This window comes from Sabethes cyaneus, chromosome 3, assembly GCF_943734655.1.
Source record: "Sabethes cyaneus chromosome 3, idSabCyanKW18_F2, whole genome shotgun sequence".
NCBI classification, from domain to species: domain Eukaryota; kingdom Metazoa; phylum Arthropoda; class Insecta; order Diptera; family Culicidae; genus Sabethes; species Sabethes cyaneus.
The window spans coordinates 192,911,019-192,933,407 of record NC_071355.1 but is presented as its reverse complement, the minus strand read 5'-3'; the positions used below and the strand labels follow the sequence as shown (position 1 = coordinate 192,933,407).

General features: G+C 39.2%; 2 protein-coding genes across 7 annotated transcripts in view; both read left to right on the top strand.

Annotated features, from left to right (window-relative positions):
• Positions 1–3,539, top strand: part of LOC128740531 (uncharacterized) — a 38,577-nt gene extending 35,038 nt beyond the window's left edge. Inside the window, exons 2-6 of the mRNA XM_053836075.1 lie at positions 894–1,263; positions 1,371–1,498; positions 1,573–2,528; positions 2,770–3,111; positions 3,174–3,539. Of these exons, the coding sequence (XP_053692050.1) occupies positions 894–1,263; positions 1,371–1,498; positions 1,573–2,528; positions 2,770–3,111; positions 3,174–3,539 (2,162 nt within the window). The remainder of the gene's footprint in view (positions 1–893; positions 1,264–1,370; positions 1,499–1,572; positions 2,529–2,769; positions 3,112–3,173) is intronic.
• Positions 3,540–14,196: 10,657 nt separating this feature from the next.
• LOC128743414 (SH2 domain-containing protein 3C) overlaps positions 14,197–22,389 on the top strand; it is a 100,041-nt gene continuing 91,848 nt past the window's right edge. For 2 of the 6 annotated variants that reach the window (XM_053839988.1, XM_053839981.1), the window contains exons 1-2: positions 14,197–14,661; positions 20,998–21,319. In XM_053839988.1, the coding sequence (XP_053695963.1) occupies positions 21,277–21,319 (43 nt within the window). In that variant the 5' untranslated portion in view covers positions 14,197–14,661; positions 20,998–21,276. Of the gene's footprint in view, positions 14,681–20,997; positions 21,320–22,389 lie in introns of all 6 variants that reach the window. The other 4 variants (XM_053839984.1, XM_053839983.1, XM_053839982.1 and 1 more) reach the window with 4 other exon arrangements.

Sequence of the window (22,389 nt, the reverse complement as noted above, 5' to 3'; positions counted from 1 at the left end):
TGAAGTATTAACCATTTAAAACGGAGACTATCGAGAAATTTTCATGAAAGTGGACTTACCAGCGCTCTTAACAAACATTTTATGTTAATAGAACATTATTCAATTTTTACATAGCTAAGTTACAAAGTCTGGACTCACAATATTTGTGCTGGAATTTTTAGGAGTTCTTTGATGTAGATTTTGAGATCAAATTATCGTGTACGAGCATAGGGTACTGCTTTCAATTTGAGCAAATTTGTACACAAAATACAATCTACTTTCAAATTAAACCTTGCTTTTTTACTTATAATGTTGTTTTTTCCTCAAATGGACATAATAAAATCGATATTTATTAGGTTTGTCCGAGCATTCAAGACCAGAAGGTTCCAAAATTTTTCCATGAGGTTTTAATCCAGAGCCATTCGCCACTTAAATTGTGAAATTTCGAAATCGATGGCAAACAATTTAAACTTGTTTGGCTACCAAAATCAACTCTGATTCGAATAAACAGTTTTTTCCCAAATCAATATATTTTCTCGCGCTTGTTTACTTTGCCGTAGTATTCATTTACATGCAGGTAATCAATCTTGGTTATGCATTGCCTACATTCTGGCGTTTATGCCTACGGGTTGGAAATATTTCACTAACTTCTCAAGTCGTTCGCTACATTATAACATATTCATTAGTTCGAAAACTTTCCGTCCGTAAACTAGATCAATTTATTCCTTAAACGTAGCTAAAGTTCATTTTAATTACTATATCCGGTCTTGCCAGATTGCCCGCCAGCGGCAGTTTTGCAAAGTGGTACAAGCAAATACTAGCTCCGGTACATGAACCTACACTTTCCTCCTATACAGAAGCACACTTTCCAAACTTTACCTTCTCTGTTTGCTCTTGCTCGCGTCTCGTTGCAGAAAACTATGGCCTGATTCAACGGTATGCTTCCGGCTACGATTGTAACAGCGAAAAGTGCCAGTACGAGAACCTGCACGAGCACTTCCACTGCTACGATACGTTCTGCCGGGGGAAGGTCCTGTACAAAAAGTACGAAATTATCCGCCATCTCAAGTGGCACAAGAAACGGAAGGAGTCCCTCAAGTATGGATTTTATCGGTTCTCGTCGTCGGACGACTGCAGCATCCAGTATGGCCACTGTCAGCATAACCACAAGCATACGCATTACCACTGTGTGCACGACAACTGTGATAAGGTGTACATCAGTACCAGCGACGTGCAGATGCATGCCAATTACCACCGGAAGCACGAGGCGATCGTCAAGAATGGGTGGGTACACAGAGCGTGAATGTGAATGCGAATGTGTGCGGGTGAATATGATTACTAATGATGTATGCTAATGCTTGCGGGTTTGGTATTCATTTTATTTGCACCAGATTTCAACGGTTTCGAGCCACCGAGGAGTGCAATACGGACCACTGTGTTTTTCGAGGACAGAAAACGACACATTTCCACTGTCGACGTGAGAATTGCAAGTACACCTTTAAGAATAAGGCTGACATGGGTAAGTTTTACACAAAAATATGTTGTGACTTCGTTTAGTTTTTATTTAACACGCTTTATTCACTTTCCTTACAGAAAAGCACAAAACCTATCACATGAAAGATGAAATGCTGCTGAGAGATGGATACAAAAAGTTCCTTAAATCGGAGGATTGCACCTACAAGAACTGTCGCTTTTCCCGAGTGTGTAACCACATACATTGTATGCACGAAAATTGTCATTACGTGCTGCACTCCAGCGGTCAGTTGCTAAGCCACAAACGCAAACACGAACGCATGGACACCGAAGTGGATTACCGTCGTTTTCAGATGGCACGGAATTTACTAAGTAAATTCAACGCCTTCCGTTCGGAGGACGGATCTGCCGCAGCAAAAGAGGAAGAAGAAACCGCGACTTCTCCGCTTTCCGCTGAGACTGTCGTTAGGAATCCCGTTTTAGACCTACTGGCCGTCATGTCCGAACTCACTTTTAGAGCCCTTCCGCTGCAAATGATGCTTCACATGAGAATGCAGATGCTGCAGAACATGAGTTACGAGCAAATGTTGGCACCGGATAATGTTGATGGGTTGAAAAGAATATCGGAGAGTGGATTTGGAGACGAATATGTAAGACAACTTTATAGATTCAATGAAAGTATGCTCAATTTGAATGATAGGACTGCAGCGGAAAGTAGTTCAATATCTGGAATACCCAGAATTTTTGATAACCCGAATGAACAATTGTCCTTAAAGCGAAAATTGGACACAGATGGACCTGCAGACCTACCGACGAGCACTTGTCGAAGTAAGGAATCAACTTCAACCCTCAATAAAACGAGACTTCTATCCAATCCATCGGTAGACTATCGTCTGCTCAAAAAGGAGGACTCCACATTGGGAGAGTCTTCTGCAGAATCAAATACCTCCCAATTGGACCGTCAAAAAGGTTTATTAGAGAGTGCAAATTTTCTTCAATTTACATCAAGCAAAACGCTGTTCAATCGGAAGCGGGGTCGTCCTCGAAAAAATCATGTCATGGAAGTTTACAACAATGTAAGTACAGTTGTTCTTGCTTCACTATCCAAAGACTCACTGTCGGCTTAGGACTGTAAATTTCTATAAAACCTAACCCATTATTCCTTCTTCAGGAAAGGAGGCCAATCCTTTCTCTTAACTAACCAAAACCAAACGATCAATGTGCCTGCATGTAGTTTCCCACTGCCATCGACTAGCCATCAAGCCATCAAGTCAGCGAATCTTACGAGCATCACCTTCCTTCACCTGATCACAACAGGTTCAGGACTCTCCACAAGCAATATTCACCAGTTTCAAGCTGGAGAAAAATGACTCAAAACAGCCGGCCGAGCAGCAACCCAAGGAATCAATCGAGCTAAGAAAAGACTTGCACTTGCATAAAAGTGACGAGGAGGACCATACTTCCAGAAAGCGTACAGCTGCTGCGAGTCCTTCGAAATCATTTTTTCCCACCAGCAGTTGGGAACAGGGACCAACGTCGTTGTTCGGTGCTCCCGACTTCGGCGGATTCTCGCAGATTCTCGAAAAGCACATGCGGGAGATTAAAACAGAACCAAGTGCCACCGTAACGCACGAACTCGATCTTTCAACCAAGGATAAGGTAAAAGCAAACACTCCTGTTTTATGCCATGACAAAATTGTGCCTAACTTTTCTAATTTTAGACTCGAAACCAGCTAAAATGCGTCATTTGCAACAACCACTTCGAGACCTTCGCCGCCATCAAAGAGCACCACTGCTCCGGCAAGGAACCGGAAAAACCACTGTTTGCGTTTCCACCGGGTCTCTCCGCTATGCAGCAGCATCATCATCATCATCAGCAGCAACAGCAAACAGCTCAGCAGGCACTGCGGGGTTTGTATCCGCTGGATCCGATAGACCCCGGTCGGTTGATGTTTCAACCGGCGCCACTGGTGGTGGCAGGTCTTTCAGCAGCTCAAACGGCAGCTTCCAAGGAGTCCGTTTCGCTGGTAAAAACCACCGGGACATTCTTTCCGGATGTGAATGCGAATAAATTAAAGTATTTTTGATTACGAAGACAGCAATTGGAGAAGCAATTTTTTTTGTAGTAGCGAGAGTGTCATCATAGATTTATAGAGGCTGTTTTGTTAAGCAAACTTGAAGGTAGAGAAATTTTCCCTCATCGTGTCATAAAGTGCCAGAGTTCAGTTCTGACAGAGATACTAAAATGCCATATATACTGAATTGGCCATACAAAACGCTCAACGAGTTATTAGAATCTAGGATTCTGTAGATGCGAGTATAATATAAACGAAGAAGCTAGATTGATTTTTTTAAAATGTAAGGTCTTTGTTTAGTTTGGAAAATAAATGTATAATGCGATCAGTGAGAGTCATAAAGTACTATGAATTAGTTAGTAGTAATTTACTGTGATTTGAGGCCTTCAAAAATACAGTAATTAAATTATGAAAAACAATAATAAATTCCTATTGTACGATAATTATTGCTCTATAAAATCATTAAGTAAATAAACGAAGATGAAACGAATCAGAATATTTCAAATTGGGGTAACTAAATAGCGAAAGAGTACTTAAAATAGCAAAGCAAAGTCAAGGTGCTATACACCTTTTGCGAAACTTGATCTGTGTTTTTCCATAGCATACCATAGCATACCCAACAGTGCTACGATGCTAATGCTACGACAGTGCTACGGGCTTGACTCTAACAGTCTCAGTCCCAGTCAATATCTGGACATGACAAACGGGAGGCGGTCCCTATCAAGGGAGGGAGGTCCAGATAAGTAAAAGGGTTTGCATTTGCATAAGTTGCACCCTCTAACAGGTAACATCGTAAAAACGATGCAATCAAGCTGATGACTATTTTATCATGAAAGTACACTCCAAAGAACCTTAAGCTCGGATTTTCATGCAAAAAAAAATTATCTGGAGGAGCGCTAGGTTACAAAAAGTCCAATTTCTCTTTTTCGTTTTTCATGTCTAGCGCTCTACCCAGATATTTTTTCAATTCAAATACATTACAAAATTGAAATAAAGCATGAAACTTACGCATAGAAAATTATTAAGGTCAATCATTTTGTTCTAGACATCCTTTTTCTCCAAAAGTAAAAAAGGGAATATTCGCGCATTAATTATTTTCGAAATTTTTCGGAATTTTTGTTTTTGAAAGATGATAACTTTTGAATGCATAGTCAGAATGTTGTGATATTAATATAAAAATGTCAAGAAACCTACACTCAAAATAATCCGCACATAACTAATGGAAAATTTCCATATGAAAATTCTTATGATTATTATGTGCCACATATAAACACAATCCGCCCAGAAGTACACATGAAAATTATATGCATATGAATAGTATGTGCAAATTTTAAAGGTAAATTTTAAAAACACATAAATGTTAACTGTTTGGCACATAAAGTTCATTTACTGGGCATTTGGAAAAAATCTATGTGTGAAACACATAGAAACTATACGAAAAGTTTTCTCAGTGTATTCTGAACACATTTTGCATATTGTCAATTCAAAACAAATTTCGTATGCAACTCTGGAGCACCAAAAGCGAAGGCCGTCTACAGACGGCCTTATCCGTTAGAGGGTTAATAGGTTGGGAAACGAAAGGTGGATAAGTTATAGGGGATGGGGCTTGGGAGGGGGCCCCAAGGAGGAATATATGAAAATAGGGCTTTGTTTCGCTTTCGTTATTTGAATTTTCAGAGAGCAAATAGATGCATATTTGGCTACGTAACAGAAGGAGGAGCTGACTGTGAAGGAGCCAACAGGGGAGACGAGGAATATGAGTATGGATGTATATTCTGTTATAACTCTGGAACTCCTGGATTATTCTTCATCAAACTTGGCACACATGTTTTTTTTTGTCATGAAAGAATCAACCCGAAGGTTGACAAAAATGAGAGGCGGTCTCTTACAAGTGGGGAGGAGAGTTTAGATGGGTAGAGGAGTGCGGTTAGATTGCATTTGAGAATATAGCAATTGTACAAGTGACTGGACTACAAGTGGAGATTTCTAAAAGGGGGAATAGGGTGGCCATTGACAAGAGCGAGATTCGAAAACGTTAATAGGGGTTTGCGTCGGTTTATAAGGATGTCACCGGGGGACCTGACAAGGGGTAAAAACAACGCCCTAAACTAAGAACTAACTTAGAAGGGTAAGAACTAGACCCTTCTTTATCGACAGACTTCACAGCCGGTTATTAGAGTACAGGAAAATTACGAGGCAAATGCAACGATCCTACTGACACTATGGCTGCACCGTCCAGTCGAGATTCGAACATACGACAACTGGTTTATTAGGCCAGCATTGTACTCCGAAGCTAACTGGGCGGACCAGCTGACAAAGAGTAGACACATTCAAATGAAGAAAAATGGTTTTGTTTCTTGCATAATGAAAATTTTGATGACAGATGACAAGTGGCTGAGAGACAAAGGAGCTACGAGTAAGATCGGGTAATCAGCCAGTTCACTAGCCCCGTAATTGACCTGTACCATATTGTAACAAGTTACGAAATCTATCGATAAAGAAGGGCCAAGTCTTACGATGTTATATCCAAGGCCTTGTTTTTTTTATATTAATTTACATGCTAAGTCCAATTTTAGTTTAAGTAATAATGGAAAACTTGAAAGAATAGTGGGAAAATTAGGTTCTGTCACATAGTAATTTTTTGAAACATTTAATCTATACCTATAAAGAAGGATTTCTGTCTGTCTGTCTGTCTGTCTGTCTGTCTGTCTGTCTGTCTGTCTGTCCTGTGTTCCTTATAGAATCAAAAACTACTGAACCAATCGGCGTGAAAATTTGCATGTAGAGGTTTTTGGGGCCAGGAAAGGTTTTAGTGATGGTTAGAGACCCCTCCCCCCACTAAGAGGGGGGGCTCCCATACAAATGAAACACAAATTTCTGCATAACTCGAGAACTAATCAAGCAAATAGAACCAAATTTGGCATGTGGGTGTTTTCGGTGACAAGAATTTATTCTAGGGTAATTTGAGACCCCTCCCCTCTTTATAAGGGGAATTATAACTCCTCTCCCCTTTAAGAGGGGGGGTTTCCATACAAATTTCCTCATAACTCGAGAACTAATCAAGCAAATGGAACCAAATTTGGCATGTGTGTGTTTTTGAAGACAAATTTTTTTTCTATGATGAATTGGGACCCCTCCCCACTTTAAGAGGGGGGGAGCTCCTATACAAACGAAATACAAATTTCCTTATAACTCGAGAGCTAATCCAGCAAATGAAACCAAATTTGGCATGTAGGTGTTTTTAGGGGCAAGAATGTTTTCTATGATGAATAAGAACCTCTCCCCACTTTAGGAGGGGGGGGGGCGCCTATACAAATGAAATACAAATTTCCTCATAACTCGAGAACTAATCAAGCAAATGGAACCAACTTTGGCATGTGAAGGTTTTCGAGGGCAAGAAAATTTTCTACGGTGAATTAGGACCCCTCCCCACTCTGAGAGGGGGGGCTCCTATACAAATGAAATACAAATTTCCTCCTAACTCGAGAACTAATCAAGCAAATAGAACAACATTTGGCATGTGGGTGTTTTTTTTTGGTGACAAGAATTTATTCTATGGTGAATTGACACCCCTCCCCTCTTTATAAGAGGAATTATAACTCCTCTCCCCTTTAAGAGGGGGGACTTCCATACAAATTTCCTCATAACTCGAGAACTAATCAAGCAAATGCAACCAAATTTGGCATGTGAAGGTTTTCGAGAGCAAGAAAATTTTCTATGGTGAATTAGGACCCCTCCCCACTTTAAGAGGAGGGGCTCCTGTACAAATGAAATACAAATTTCCTCATAACTCAAGAACTAATCAAGCGAATTGAACCAAATTTGGCATGTGTGTGTTTTTGGAGACAATTTTTATTTCAATGATGAATTGGGACCCCTCCCCACTTTAGGAGAGGGGGGGGTCCTATACAAACAAAATACAAATTTCCTCATAATTCGAGAACTAATCCAGCAAATGGAACCAAATTTGGCGTGTAGGTGTTTTTGGAGGCAAGAATTTTTTCTGTGATGAATTAGGACCTCTTCCCACATTAGGAGGGGGGGCTCCAATACAAATGAAATACAAATTTCCCCATAACTCGAGAACTAATCAAGCAAATAGAACCAAATTCGGCATGTGGAGGTTTTTGGAGGCAAAAATATTTTCTACGGTGAATTAGGATCCTTCCACACTTCAAGAGGGGGGGCTTCTACACAAATGAAATACAAATTTCCTCATAATTCGAGAACTAATCAAGCAAATGGAACCATATTTGGCATGTGGGTGTATTTGGAGGCAACCATTTTTCCCATGATGAATTAGGACTTCTTACCTTTTTAGGAGGGGGGGGGGGCTCCCATTCAAACGAAATACAAATTTGCTCATAACTTTAGAACTAATCAAGCAAATGGAACCAAATTTGGCATGTGAGAGTTTTAGATGGCAGAATTTTTTTTCTGTGGTGTATTACGACCCCTTTCCCTTTTAAGAGGGTGGGCTCCCATACAAATGAAATACAAATTTCCTTATAATTTGAGTACTAATCAAGCAAATGGAACCAAATTTAGCATGTAGGAGATTTTTGAGTCTTGAATTTATTTTATGATAGTTAGAGACCTCTCACCCCTGTGGTAGGGGGATATGGACTCTCATACAAATAAAACAGAAATTTTTGCGAAACTCAAAAACTAATCCAACTCGAGAAATTCGAGACTCTTCCATAAAACATTAATCAACAACAAGACCACAAAAACTATCTATAGTAACACTAGATCATTCAGGACGAGCCGGTCGCGAGTGTAGCCGGTGACCCGCCGTCGGAAGCGCCGCCCACTGGGGGGCTTGCAAAACTCGAGAAGTGACAAAGATCATCCGAGATTCATGATACAACACAGGTTAATTTGTGGCAATACGAAGTTTGTCGGGTCAGCTAGTCTATACCTATAAAGAAGGATTTCTGTCTGTCTGTCCTGTGTTCCTTATAGAATCAAAAACTACTGAACCAATCGGCGTGAAAATTTGCATGTAGAGGTTTTTGGGGCCAGGAAAGGTTTTAGTGATGGTTAGAGACCCCTCCCCCCACTAAGAGGGGGGGCTCCCATACAAATGAAACACAAATTTCTGCATAACTCGAGAACTAATCAAGCAAATAGAACCAAATTTGGCATGTGGGTGTTTTCGGTGACAAGAATTTATTCTAGGGTAATTTGAGACCCCTCCCCTCTTTATAAGGGGAATTATAACTCCTCTCCCCTTTAAGAGGGGGGGTTTCCATACAAATTTCCTCATAACTCGAGAACTAATCAAGCAAATGGAACCAAATTTGGCATGTGAAAGTTTTCGAGGGCAAGAAAATTTTCTATGTTGAATTAGGACCCCTCCTCACTTTAAGAGGGGGGGCTCCTGTACAAATGAAATACCAATTTCCTCATAACTCGAGAACTAATCAAGCAAATGGAACCAAATTTGGCATGTGTGTGTTTTTGGAGACAAAATTTTTTTTCTATGATGAATTGGGACCCCTCCCCACTTTAAGTGGGGGGGCTCCTATACAAACGAAATACAAATTTCCTTATAACTCGAGAGCTAATCCAGCAAATGGAACCAAATTTGGCATGTAGGTGTTTTTGGAGGCAAGAATTTTTTCTATGATGAATAAGAACCTCTCCCCACTTTAGGAGGGGGGGCTCCTATACAAATGAAATACAAATTTCCTCATAACTCGAGAACTAATCAAGCAAATAGAACCAAATTTGGCATGTGGGTGTTTTCGGTGACAAGAATTTATTCTATGGTAAATAGAGACCCCTCCTTCTTTATAAGGGGAATTGTAACTCCTCTCCCCTTTAAGAGGGGGGGCTTCCATACAAATTTCCTCATAACTCGAGAACTAATCAAGCAAATGGAACCAAATTTGGCATGTGAAGGTTTTCGAGGGCAGGAAAATTTTCTACGGTGAATTAGGACCCCTCCCCACTCTAAGAGGGGGGGCTCCTGTACAAATGAAATACAAATTTCCTCCTAACTCGAGAACTAATCAAGCAAATAGAACAACATTTGGCATGTGGGTGTTTGTTTTGGTGACAAGAATTTATTCTATGGTGAATTGAGACCCCTCCCCTCTTTATAAGAGGAATTATAACTCCTCTCCCCTTTAAGAGGGGGGGCTTCCATACAAATTTCCTCATAACTCGAGAACTAATCAAGCAAATGCAACCAAATTTGGCATGTGAAGGTTTTCGAAAGCAAGAAAATTTTCTATGGTGAATTAGGACCCCTCCCCACTTTAAGAGGAGGGGCTCCTGTACAAATGAAATACAAATTTCCTCATAACTCGAGAACTAATCAAGCGAATTGAACCAAATTTGGCATATGTGTGTTTTTGGAGACAATTTTTTTTTCAATGATGAATTGGGACCCCTCCCCACTTTAGGAGGGGGGGTCCTATACAAACGAAATACAAATTTCCTCATAACTCGAGAACTAATCCAGCAAATGGAACCAAATTTGGCGTGTAGGTGTTTTTGGAGGCAAGAATTTTTTCTGTGATGAATTAGGACCTCTTCCCACATTAGGAGGGGGGGCTCCTGTACAAATGAAATACAAATTTCCTCATAACTCGAGAACTAAACAAGCGAATTGAACCAAATTTGGCATATGTGTGTTTTTGGAGACAATTTTTTTTTTCAATGATGAATTGGGACCCCTCCCCACTTTAGGAGGGGGGGTCCTATACAAACGAAATACAAATTTCCTCATAACTCGAGAACTAATCCAGCAAATGGAACCAAATTTGGCGTGTAGGTGTTTTTGGAGGCAAGAATTTTTTCTGTGATGAATTAGGACCTCTTCCCACATTAGGAGGGGGGGCTCCAATACAAATGAAATACAAATTTCCCCATAACTCGAGAACTAATCAAGCAAATAGAACCAAATTCGGCATGTGGAGGTTTTTGGAGGCAAAAATATTTTCTACGGTGAATTAGGATCCTTCCACACTTCAAGAGGGGGGGCTTCCACACAAATGAAATACAAATTTCCTCATAATTCGAGAACTAATCAAGCAAATGGAACCATATTTGGCATGTGGGTGTTTTTGGAGGCAACCATTTTTCCCATTATGAATTAGGACTTCTTACCTTTTTAGGAGGGGGGGGGGCTCCCATTCAAACGAAATACAAATTTGCTCATAACTTTAGAACTAATCAAGCAAATGGAACCAAATTTGGCATGTGAGAGTTTTAGATGGCAGAATTTTTTTTCTGTGGTGTATTACGACCCCTTTCCCTTTTAAGAGGGTGGGCTCCCATACAAATAAAATACAAATTTCCTTATAATTTGAGTACTAATCAAGCAAATGGAACCAAATTTAGCATGTAGGAGATTTTTGAGTCTTGAATTTATTTTATGATAGTTAGAGACCTCTCACTCCTGTGGTAGGGGGATATGGACTCTCATACAAATAAAACAGAAATTTTTGCGAAACTCAAAAACTAATCCAACTCGAGAAATTCGAGACTCTTCCATAAAACATTAACCAATAACAAGACCACAAAAACTATCTATAGTAACACTAGATCATTCAGGACGAGCCGGTCGCGAGTGTTGCCGGTGACCCGCCGTCGGAAGCGCCGCCCACTGGGGGGCTTGCAAAACTCGAGATAGTGACAAAGATCATCCGAGATTCATGATTTATGTACAACACAGGTTAATTTGTGGCAATACGAAGTTTGTCGGGTCAGCTAGTATTTAATAAAATTTTCATGTAAACATTTTTCGTTGTTCCTAAGCCGGCTAAAAAACTCGGTTTTCCTGAATATTTATTTAATTTAAAAATTTATACCTCATGAATCAAACAATGCATGCGTACAAATAGTTTCTTATAAAAATGTAAGTAAATTTTCTTAGGATATTCACAGATGGATAACCCAGCGATGAAGAGAAAGTTCGTCTCTTGCTACTCCTGGAGATAAAAGAAAAGATCGCGGGAGAAAACGCGAGAAGCCATAGATAAATAGTGCGAGATAGAATAAGCGCGAAAAGTAGTCTGAAAAAAAAGATATACAATGAGAGAGATGGCAGGAAAAGTGAAAAAAAAGTGGAAAAGAAGAAAACGAGAGAAAAAAGAGGAAAACGAAAGGGAAAAGAAGAGAAGTGAGAGCAAAAATAAAGGTATAGAACGGTACAGAAAAGAAGAAAAATGGAACCAAAAGTGGTACAATGGGACTGGAAAGGAGAAAAATATATAAGAGCCTGTATCTCAGAACACAAACGTAGGCGTAGGACTACGAAAAGTATACACCTATAGGTACAGTTTCTCCCCTTCATAGTTGATAGTATGCACTTTTCTATAGATTTCGTATAAGTATTTCGAATTTGAACATAACATAGTCTTGAAATAGCGATATAGATCTGCGAAGCTTTCAGCGCACAATGGACAGAAAAGAGCTCGTAATCCCAAGAATTAGAAGCCGCTGCGCTGGTTTCGAAACTTACAAGATATCTATTCCTATGTAAAAAATGCAGGAAATCGATTGGTGAAGGTTTCAGCCTGCGCAGACTTCGGAAAGTGGCCAATAGGGGGAGGGGGGGGGGAGGTGTTGTACAGCAAAAGTTTAAAAGTTTTGCAAAAATGGTATTACATTAGAATAAATCGTATTCTAATAACGTTAATAATTTTTTCTTTTTTCACTTCTAATTTGACTTCTTTAAAGAGCAAAAAGGCTCATAAAATTATAATTCTATTTCAAATTGTTTTGACGCATGAAATACCGAAGGAATAAAGAAGATAAAAAGGGTTTAATGCAAACCGTACATTGGAAATTAAAACAAATCTTGTATTATGATAGACGAAATGTGCTCGAAAGTGTCAAAAGATCAAAAAAAGTATCTAAACATACAAAATTTCAAACTAATAATGGGCAAATGCACAAACGCAAATAGAAAGCGTTTGAGGGCGTTCAACAGAACAATAATAGATTTCGGCGGTAATGAAAATATCAGGAATTACGTTGAAACTATATTTATTCGAGACAAGATTTTTATACCAGTTGATAAAATATTATTTACTGAATATCGGCGTGTATTTTGGTCTTAATGAAACGCTACTGAATTTGAGTTATAGTCGCGAGAAATAACAAAGTCGCTGCGGCTAAATTGAGCCCATTTTATATAGTGGTGTTTGTGTTTTTTAAATTCGACCGGCCGAAATAGCCTGCACAGGGATTAGATGCTTTGCAAAACCAGATCAAAAGAGAGACCGATGGATAACGTGTCGCTATTGCCTACATTCCGGGCTCATTGAAGATAACTAGTTTTGCAGTGACAACAGCTTGCTGCTGGCGCTAGCGTATCATTGAATCGTGCATATGCATTAGCACCAGAAGCAAGTGGTTGTCACTCAAATACTAGCTATGCACAATAGAAGAGTTTCAGGCGCAACTGCATCACAACTAGTAGTAGTGTAAATAAAGCACCATATGCTGAAATTAAAAACAAAATGCTGCAGATTGCTAGTGAATGAAAATTGATATATATTTTCATATCAGAGGGAAATTTTTGTGTTCTTCTGTGATGAAAAGTAGTAGAATTGTTCTGTGACATCATATTCACAGCTATTTAGTTGCTAGAATAAGTGAACATGATCATAATTGTGTGTTTTCCAAACCATCATAAAGAGCGGATACGCGTAAGCGATTGCTGCTGGTTTTTTCAGCCTGGTTGCGTGCTAGTGGAAAACAGTGGTATTGATGTTTATTGAATAAAATTTAGCAAATTACTTACATTTTTATGAAAATAGTTATAACACATTAAAGCTTATGAGTGCTACATTCGTTTCAGTATTGTTATATAGCGGCAAAGTTTTTTTTGGGAAAGCGCAGCAAAAAAAGCTAATGTATGCCGAATTTAGTAGCGTGCTGGAAATACCCTCCTGTACCCTACATGATTTGGCAAGCGATCTGATCTTGTGGTAAACGGAGTGCGTCGTTCGTGGCTACCGGGACAGTTAACTTTCAAGGAGTGTCTGCAGAAGCGTCTGCTTTCTCTGTTAAAACAACACGAGGGCCCTATGATCTTCTGACCGGATCTAGCTTGGAGCCATTAAAGGATGTTCTGAAGTGGTACGAGCCCAACGAGGTTACTTTCGTGCCCAAGAACATGAACCCCCTCAACGCACCGGAACTAAGGCCCATCAAAAAATATTGGGCTATTATGAAGCAGGCACTACGCAAGCTTCCCAATGAGATCAAATCTGAGGTAGACATGAAGCAAAAGTGGATTTCCGTACAGAAGAAGCTGCAGCCAGATATTGCACAGAACCTTACGAGTGGAGTTAAGCGTAAGGTGCGAGCATACGGTTATAGTATTGAAGTTAAATGAAATAAATATGCCAAAAGCTTACTAATGAGTTATATTTTATTGTCTGAAAGTTTGAAAAGGATCGGTCAATTAGGTAATTTTCTACAACGTTTCTTCCGTGGTGCAATTTGATGTGGCACACTCTTTAATGTGATTCTAAATGCAATGTCGAACCTTAGTATTACTTACTAGTTCCAAACTTTGCTATCTTGCCCAAATACGAGCCCCTGATTGTAACAGGCTAAACCGGCGCGCGTAGAATGAACGCGAGGTCCCGATTCGGGTGCAGCAGACGAGCAATAACGCTCAGTTCTCGCTCAGCCTTCGTCCGGTGTTAACACGTTGTATGTCAATACGCTATCGACGCGCTGTCGTTGCGCTGCCGCCGCGTGTGGCTTAGTGCTTGTGCGATCTTATTCTCACCTCAGCTGCAAGACTGCGCCTTGCCCTTCTCGTTGCAATCCGGCTCACAGGCAGTGCGATATCGCGCGTTCAAAATTGTTTGCAAAGCTGTTCTCCCATTCCGGCAGGCGTATAGGTATCTGGCGACGGGTGCTATCTTCGGATATGCAGCGAGTGTTAAACAATAATGTGACCCTGTCAGCAAATATGTAATTCCGACGCGTTGTTGGTACCTACCAGTAGTGGGTCGTCATGTTACCGGTAGCGCTACAGCTGACTACCAACTATCGCCGCCACGCATATCAAAGCTACTCAAGTGATTCGATATGGAGTATGTACTAGCAAATTGTCGAACGTGGAACGATGACGCAGGGCAAAACCAGAAAACGATCTGTATGCAAAAGCAAAATATGTGTGTGTTGTTTACCTTTGCAAATTAATTAATTTCCCCTGCGGTAAATTGTCGCGTTGTTGTACATATGCGGTGTTCGGAAAGGGACTCGAGCGCGCAGTAAAGGTGGTCGCTTTCGTTCAGGAATTATATTCATACAGCCAAACGATAAGTGTCCCTCTGCTTGATCTGGATAGCTCCAATAAGTAGGATAACGAAAAACGGTGCTGAGCTGCCCACCTTCCTCGTGTGTGTGTGGGCGTTTTGGAATGATTTTATTGCCACCATTTGATAACACGATCAATGTCACCAATGTTTGTTTCATTGGTGGCAAAATGTGTTACGAAGATGTAGTCAATTTGGTGCTAATGATTGATTATTATCATGAGCGTGAGTGGAGCGAATGGCATACTCACCCATTACAATATTTGTATTGTATTGTTTTGTAAGAGGGCTTAGTAAATCGAACGTAATATGTAGAGCACTCACGCGGTAGAGTTATCACGCGGACCGAAATAGATAGCACAACTGGCTTGCACTTGCCGCGGGCTGATTGGAGGCTGATACCAGTGTATCACTGTTGGGTGTCCCATAAGGATAAGATCATGAATTCAACAGAGAACTTAATATGTGCCAGTCTTCGGAATGTTCGATAGTGAATCTGATAAATATAATTACAAATGAAATTTGTTTCTTAATTTCGTTTAGGTCACAAACCAAAGACAATATCAAAAGCAAGTTTTATTTTGTTTTACTATTTTTAGATGTGCCAAAAACACCTAATCACTACAAAAAATGCAAGGAAAAGGATATAATATTATCTAAGCGAATCGATTATGATTGATAATATGAGGTTTTAGTTTGATTTGCTTTTTTTCTTGATACTTTAGAGTTCACAAAATCAATTTTTTTTTTCTTTTCTTTTTTGTTAAAATTGGAGCTTGACTCAAGTGCTTAGGAGTGTAGTGGGAGATTTACGAAATCGTTTATGTAAATCAAAAAAAAACTGAGGTCCCAGATTGATGCCCTGTGGAACACCAACAGCCAAATTTCGAGGGTTGCTTTCTGCACCAACTCTTTATGGGAACCGGTTTCGGATTCATAGTGACTTCTTAGATCCGGATGATGCGTACTATGGCTCGTAGTTGTAGCAAATTACCTGATATGACCACAGTTGATGATTTGTTTAAAAAAAATCCACATGTATCAACAAGATTTTAAAATTTAGCAAAGTTATTTGAAAAAGCCATGCTATGGTCCCCCAAGGAACACCGCAATAACTCTGGGACCATGTGATATGCCCACCTTTTGTATCGTTCACTAAATTTGATGAAAAAATATTGAAAACTAAAATAGCTACGGTTATTTCAGTGAACTTCTCGGTGCTAAAAATGATGTAGATCTTAGAGGGGTTAAGGCGGTTCCCAAATTCTATCTTTGTTTCTGTAAAAATTCATAACTTTGGTTTAGGTATACGGCTTTTGCAGTCCACGAAATGATTTTAAAACGATATTTGTTGTAAATCCGACGTTTCGGCCGTTGGTTTCGGCCTTTTTCAAAGGAAATCTAGCAATTGTTTGTTTTATTGACAACATGTAACGTACAAAATTATAATTTTACTCACATAGGTATCGTTTTACGTTAAGCGCATTAGCTCTGCGGTCTATTGTTAAGAGATTTTTAGTGGACTGCAAAAGCCGTATACCTAAACCAAAAATTCATAACTGTTGAACCTCTAAACCAATTTTAATGATTTTAACATTAACTAAAAGGTTTGAAAACATGCGTTTGTTGGTGTTTTCATGCTGTGTAGACCAGACAAACTGTTTTTTTTAAATTTTCTGGAGAAAAGAGTTCATAATTTTTAGATATAAGGCCATGGCAAATCATATTTAAAGTTTTTGTCACCCCCCCCCCCCCCACCCCCCCTGAAAATTGGCTTGAAAAATCGTCGGGGGGGCAAAAAAATAATTTGTAGGATATGAGTCAAATTTATTTTTATAAAATCAATTGTCTGTGGGCTTTACATTCTGAAAAATTCGAAAAATGAGTCTCCGAGTTGAATTAACGCTTCTAGCACGAAACAGAAATGGAAATTCGAACAATGGAATTTCCGAAAATCGTCCAAAAAAAATTTCCTTCGTTTTTGTCTTTTTTCGTATATTTTTGCATAGAAAAGAATAACGTATATATTATAAGCAAGAATAGATTCGGTTTTCACGTTTAAACCTTAAATAAAAATTCTTAAAATCCATGTTTTTTTTGCTCGATTAAAAAATTCACTTTGTTTTTTTTGCCCCCCCTTCAGTGGCCTAACACCGGAAGGACAAAAACTTTATAACATATTTATAATGGCCTGATTTAAAAAAAAAATAAAAATTACGAGAATTCAATGAAGACGCATATTCTATGGTGGTTACATGCAATAAAACGAATATTTTTGGCAAAGACAAACCAGCAGTGTTTCTTTAGCAGACTTTCACTCTCCTTGTTTTGCATTGGGCAGATTTTTGCACAGATATTTTTCCTCGCTGTACAGATAGCCAGATTTTTCCAACAAAAAACACAGAATTATACGTGGCATCCCTGGTCGTCGCTATCGTTCCTCATTGCAGTCCGAGCTGCTGAAATCGATTACTCGAAAGTGAGGAAGAAAAGAAAAAGTAATGCAAAATCTGTATCCACTAGGCCTCACGGGCAGCTCAGGAGTTATTTGACTCGCGACTAAGTTTAGCAGAAGGATGAAATGAGGCTGTGCTTCTGTGAGTTTGTAAATGGCAAAATGTCTGCACTTAGCAGCAGCGGCTGTTTGTTGTACGCCTACGAGAGCGGCGTAAGCGTTGAATGCTATGCTATGCTTCTCATACTCTTTCGCGTGAGAGTAGACATCATTGGCTTCAAGCTCGAATTGCAACATTGAGCTAAATAATAAGCCATTAGCTGGTTGAAATTTGTAATCATATTGAAGCGAGAAGCTAAAATATTTCAAATTACAATTTTAAATTTTCCGAAAAGTGAAAACTCAGACAAACAGACACAACACTCACTCTCCCATTCGTCGCACGATGTAACAGTTAATTAAAATTTATTGTTAGTTGCAAATGTCTCCGTATTCGTCAAAGCCTTGAACCACTGCGACCATTGATTAGATCTATTAGTTATATCAAAACAATTCCTCAATTTTTTATTTACTTATATATGACTACTAGCTGACCCGACAAACTTCGTATTGCCAAAAATAAAACTGTGCTGTACATAAATCCTGGCTACCCCCCGTAGTGGCCGGTGCTTCCGTCGCTGACAACACTCACGTCCTGCGGGGAGGGGTCATAATTCCTCTCCTAAAGAAAGAAGGGGTCTCAATTCACCATAGAAAAAAAAATTGCTTCCAAAAACAACCACATGCCAAATTTAATTCCATTTGTTCGATTAGTTCTCTAGTTATGCAGAAATTTGTGTTTCATTTGTATGGCAGCCCCCCCTCTTAAGGATGGGAAGGGTCTCTTACCATCTTAAAAACCTTCCCCGGCCCCAAAAACTCCTACATGTAAATTTTCACGCCGATCGGTTCAATAGTTTTCGATTCTATAAGGAACATACGGAGAGATAGACAGAAATTTGTGTTTCATTTGTATGGCAGCCCCCCCCCCCCTCTTAGTGTGGGGAGGGGTCTCTAACCATCATAAGATCCTTCCTCGGTCTTAAAAACCTTTACATGCAAATTCTCATGCCGATCGGCGGTTCAGTAGTTCTCGATTCTATAAGGAACATACGGACAGACAGAAATCCAATTTTATAGGTATAGATTTGTATGGGAGCCCCCCCCCATGTAAGTTGCTGTGCAGAAGTTTACATGATTTTTCACGTGGATGCGACGTGTCAATTTTTTAGAGTGTAGTTTTCGATTCTATAAGGAACATACGAACAGACAGACAAACAGACAGGCAGACAGAAATCCATTTTTATAGGTATAGATACGCGGTCATGAAACTATTTTGGAAAGGGAGGGAGTGTCTGTTGCGAAGAACGATTAATTGGATGAAATAGAAAACTTCAATATAGAACAAAACTACATCGGGTGAATAGCAGGTTCGGTTCGCCCCCACGCCCTTTCGATTGGTACCTGAATGTTTTATTGGGAGAGTAAAATAAAGTTAGCTATTAGACTACCTACCTAATATAATGGGCGGCAGTAGTTTAGTAGTTTGTTCATGCAAGTGAGAGGGACTCGGAAGGGAACACTTCTTGCAAAAAAATACCCAGGACACTCTGCGATTTAGTTTCAACCCTTGATAGTATTCCACAATTTCAGGTTTTAACCCCGGGTGTTTGAAAACTAGAAAAATTTCAATTTTTAAAACCATTAAGTGGTAAACTCCAAAACACAGTAATAAAATAAAGTGATAGTTCTTAAATCATGTAGACCTGTTGTTTTGAAAATGAATTCCGAAATATAACATTTATATCAACATTTTCTCGATTTGATTCATCTTACTAAATAAAAGAGCGTTCTGGTAGATTTGGGATTTATGAATACCGTGAACGCACAAAATTGCGATCTTAGAAGCTGACTACGATCACTCAACTAAAGTAATGAGCTTTGATTAGAAGCTTTCTCGTTGACTAGGATTTTTGATGGAATTTTCTAAAAATTATATGTCACTTTAGTTGATTTTTTCGGTGAAAATAAAAACTATGATGCTTTCAGCGTACGTTTCGACTTACTCTCCTTCAGTGGCTTCAGTCATTGACTACGCATTAAACATCTATTCTCACTGCGTCGTCCTCTAGGTATAACTCTATAGAGGCTAGTAAGTCGAAACGTCTGCTGAAAGCATCTTAGTTTTTATTTTCACCAAAAAAATCAACTAAAGGTATATATAAAATTTACGGTGACAAATTCTCTAAAAATTGTCAACTTAGCTTGAATGATCGGAAATAGGAGCTCACCGGAATTATTTGCGTTCATGGTATTTTTTATCGTATTTCAACTCTCGTTCTCGTTTTTCTTCGTATTTCGTATTTCCCATGGCTGTCAAAAATCATTTTTCTATTGGAATGCAATAGGTACCTAATTTGAGAAATACTAAACGATTAATGCGTCTTCCAAAATATCTCGGAAACAAGAGTACATATTTGCTCACAGTAAATAGGCGTTAATGTTTTGCCAATTTCGAGCTGGGCGGTCCGGAAAACCAATATTTTTATTGTCATTTGTTGTGGAATGCTTCAATTCTAGTTTTGGTTATCTTTTTGCGCCGGCAGTGATACGTGAAATGACGGTGTGTGTGTTTAAACTAGTTGCCTGCAACGGAATGCGATATCAGTTGCGATAAGAAAAGAAGAGAGAGAAGGGCTTAGGACGTAGAATCTCAAATGTCGTAAATGGCTTTCTTTTGAACGGATTGCATTACTAATGTGGACAGTTATTTACCATAACAAGGTTGTTTCAATGTGAAACAACTCATAACACAATGAAACGCTGTTTCAAGCCTGTAATAGAAAATTTTATATTTCACTAAATTTTATAGAAACGAACAAGTTAGACCGTCAATACCAGGCAGGAATGCGTCATCGATCGATTTGCTTACACCTTTATTGTCTAGTTTTGTTTGTCTCCCGAACGAATCGCGAGATGCGAAATTGCTAATATTCGATAAAGTAATTCTCCAAATGGACAAGACAGGTTACCTCATCCATCAGCATCCTATCCTGCCTCTGTATCCAAAAGTGACACTATACCAGTCATCACCACACGATAAATGACATCATGTGAAACAGCTAGCATGGCTTTCATTAGCCATTCAAAATCACATCTGCTCAGAGTGTGTTGTCGTTTGGGTTCTATTTTGTTCTTAAATTTTTTATTGGGACCTCTCATCAACATTTTACCTTTGTGAAGTGTTTGGTATATTAAATTTTCTAGTCGAAATAATAGATCTAAACCTGAATATCATAGCTGTAAGCTAATTTAGTGCACCAAAAGCAAAATTATCTTTCTGTACCAAAAGTAATTTGTTTTATCTGCCCGCCCTTCAGCTCCCAACCAACCCGGGGACGATGGGTTGGTGTTGCTAGATACCGGTCTGTGCCCAGCAGGGCACAAACTGTTCTATACTAATCGGCTTGGCGCGGCTTTTGCGGTTTTCTTGGTCGGCTTGTCTACTTAGCAGCTTATTACAGTGCATTCAAATGTTATGCGGAATTGTTAGCTGGGCTGCGGGTTGTGTGACGACGATAATCTCACCAGTAGCAGTAACACAGCAGATGTGTTTCGGTTCGCGGCGGCTCGTTTGATACTGAGAATGCACTGATCTTAATCCGTTTCAATGTTTCAGAGATAACTTTTGCGTCATTAGTGTTGAGTGCTCGAGTTGCAAGTGAACTAAGCGTAATCTAAATGCAAGCTGAAGTGCAACAGTAACACGATCTGATTGATATTAGTGAATTTTCGAATGGCAGCTCAGTTAAACGTTAGCGTAGATCTGTTTATATATTCACGGAACAAGGTGTCAATGAGGCAGCGTCATCGAGCTTATAGTTATGGCTCTACGGGGACCAGTGTGAAATCGTAAAACAGCACGAAGACATAAGAAGGAAAACAGCCATTCAGCAGCATGGGCAAGAGTACGAGTAAATTAGATAAGCGCCGGTCGCAGAGTAAGTATCGATGTTTTGATCCGACCGTCTCGCACGGCAATTATAGAAACCGTAATCGCGCTAACTGGTATGCAAATGTGTTGTAGGTTGTTTTTGGAACTAGTTTCGTACTTTCGCACATTGGTCTGGGAAGTGAATTTATTGGCTGTGATTTTTTATTTACAATCCACATGATACCTTTGATTCTGAGACGTTCGATGATTTGCCTGTACATAACATAAGCTGCCTGTATCACTGTGAAATTCTACCACTTTTGCTTCCCCAATTGAAATAATTTATCTAGGTTCGTGGGTAGAATTATGACCAACATTCGTTTCAAAAGAACATTTAGAGCATTCAGTGTACCTGTCGTGAATTGGATATTTTTGTAAAATATTTGCATGCTCACTACATATAATTATACTTAATAGCTAGGATGGCGTGACTAAAGTACTAGAGCGAAAGTCACGTTTCCCATCAAGCGATCGAACTGTTGTGAAAACTGCTAGAATGATCAAGGTGACATAATGAACATTTTATTACTAGCACAAATTTTTTTTAACTTCAGCTCAGTAAGTCACTTTGAATCGTGTCATTGGAACTTTCGATTTTGATTTACCAACATTAAATATTCTATTACGATTAAAGAAAAGTAGAACAGATATTCGAATTTTATGACTTAAAATTAACAATACTTCAATACGTGTACCTTTCGTCTTTCTCCATAAAGCTGGTCGTGTATTATAATATGATACAATGAAATTTCTCTAAAGACTTTTCAGATGAAATTAATATTTTTTCTTCATATATGTAAAAAATAAAAGAAACATGTATTTGCTCTTTTCAAAAAACAAAAAAAAAAGTTGATCCTCTATTAAATTGAGTAAAAAACTCGTCGCCATCCATTTCTCATTGAATCATGCACGTCGAATTCAATTCCTTTGACTCTTGTTGCAAATCTTGCATTTCCTATAGTCATTTGCGGCAAGGAAAACACTCCTTGACCCAACAGTGCCAGTCTTCATCAGCCTCCTCATTAACCTTCAGTTGCTCCTTGTAGTTGCTGCGCTCGAAAAACTTGACAGTTCTGC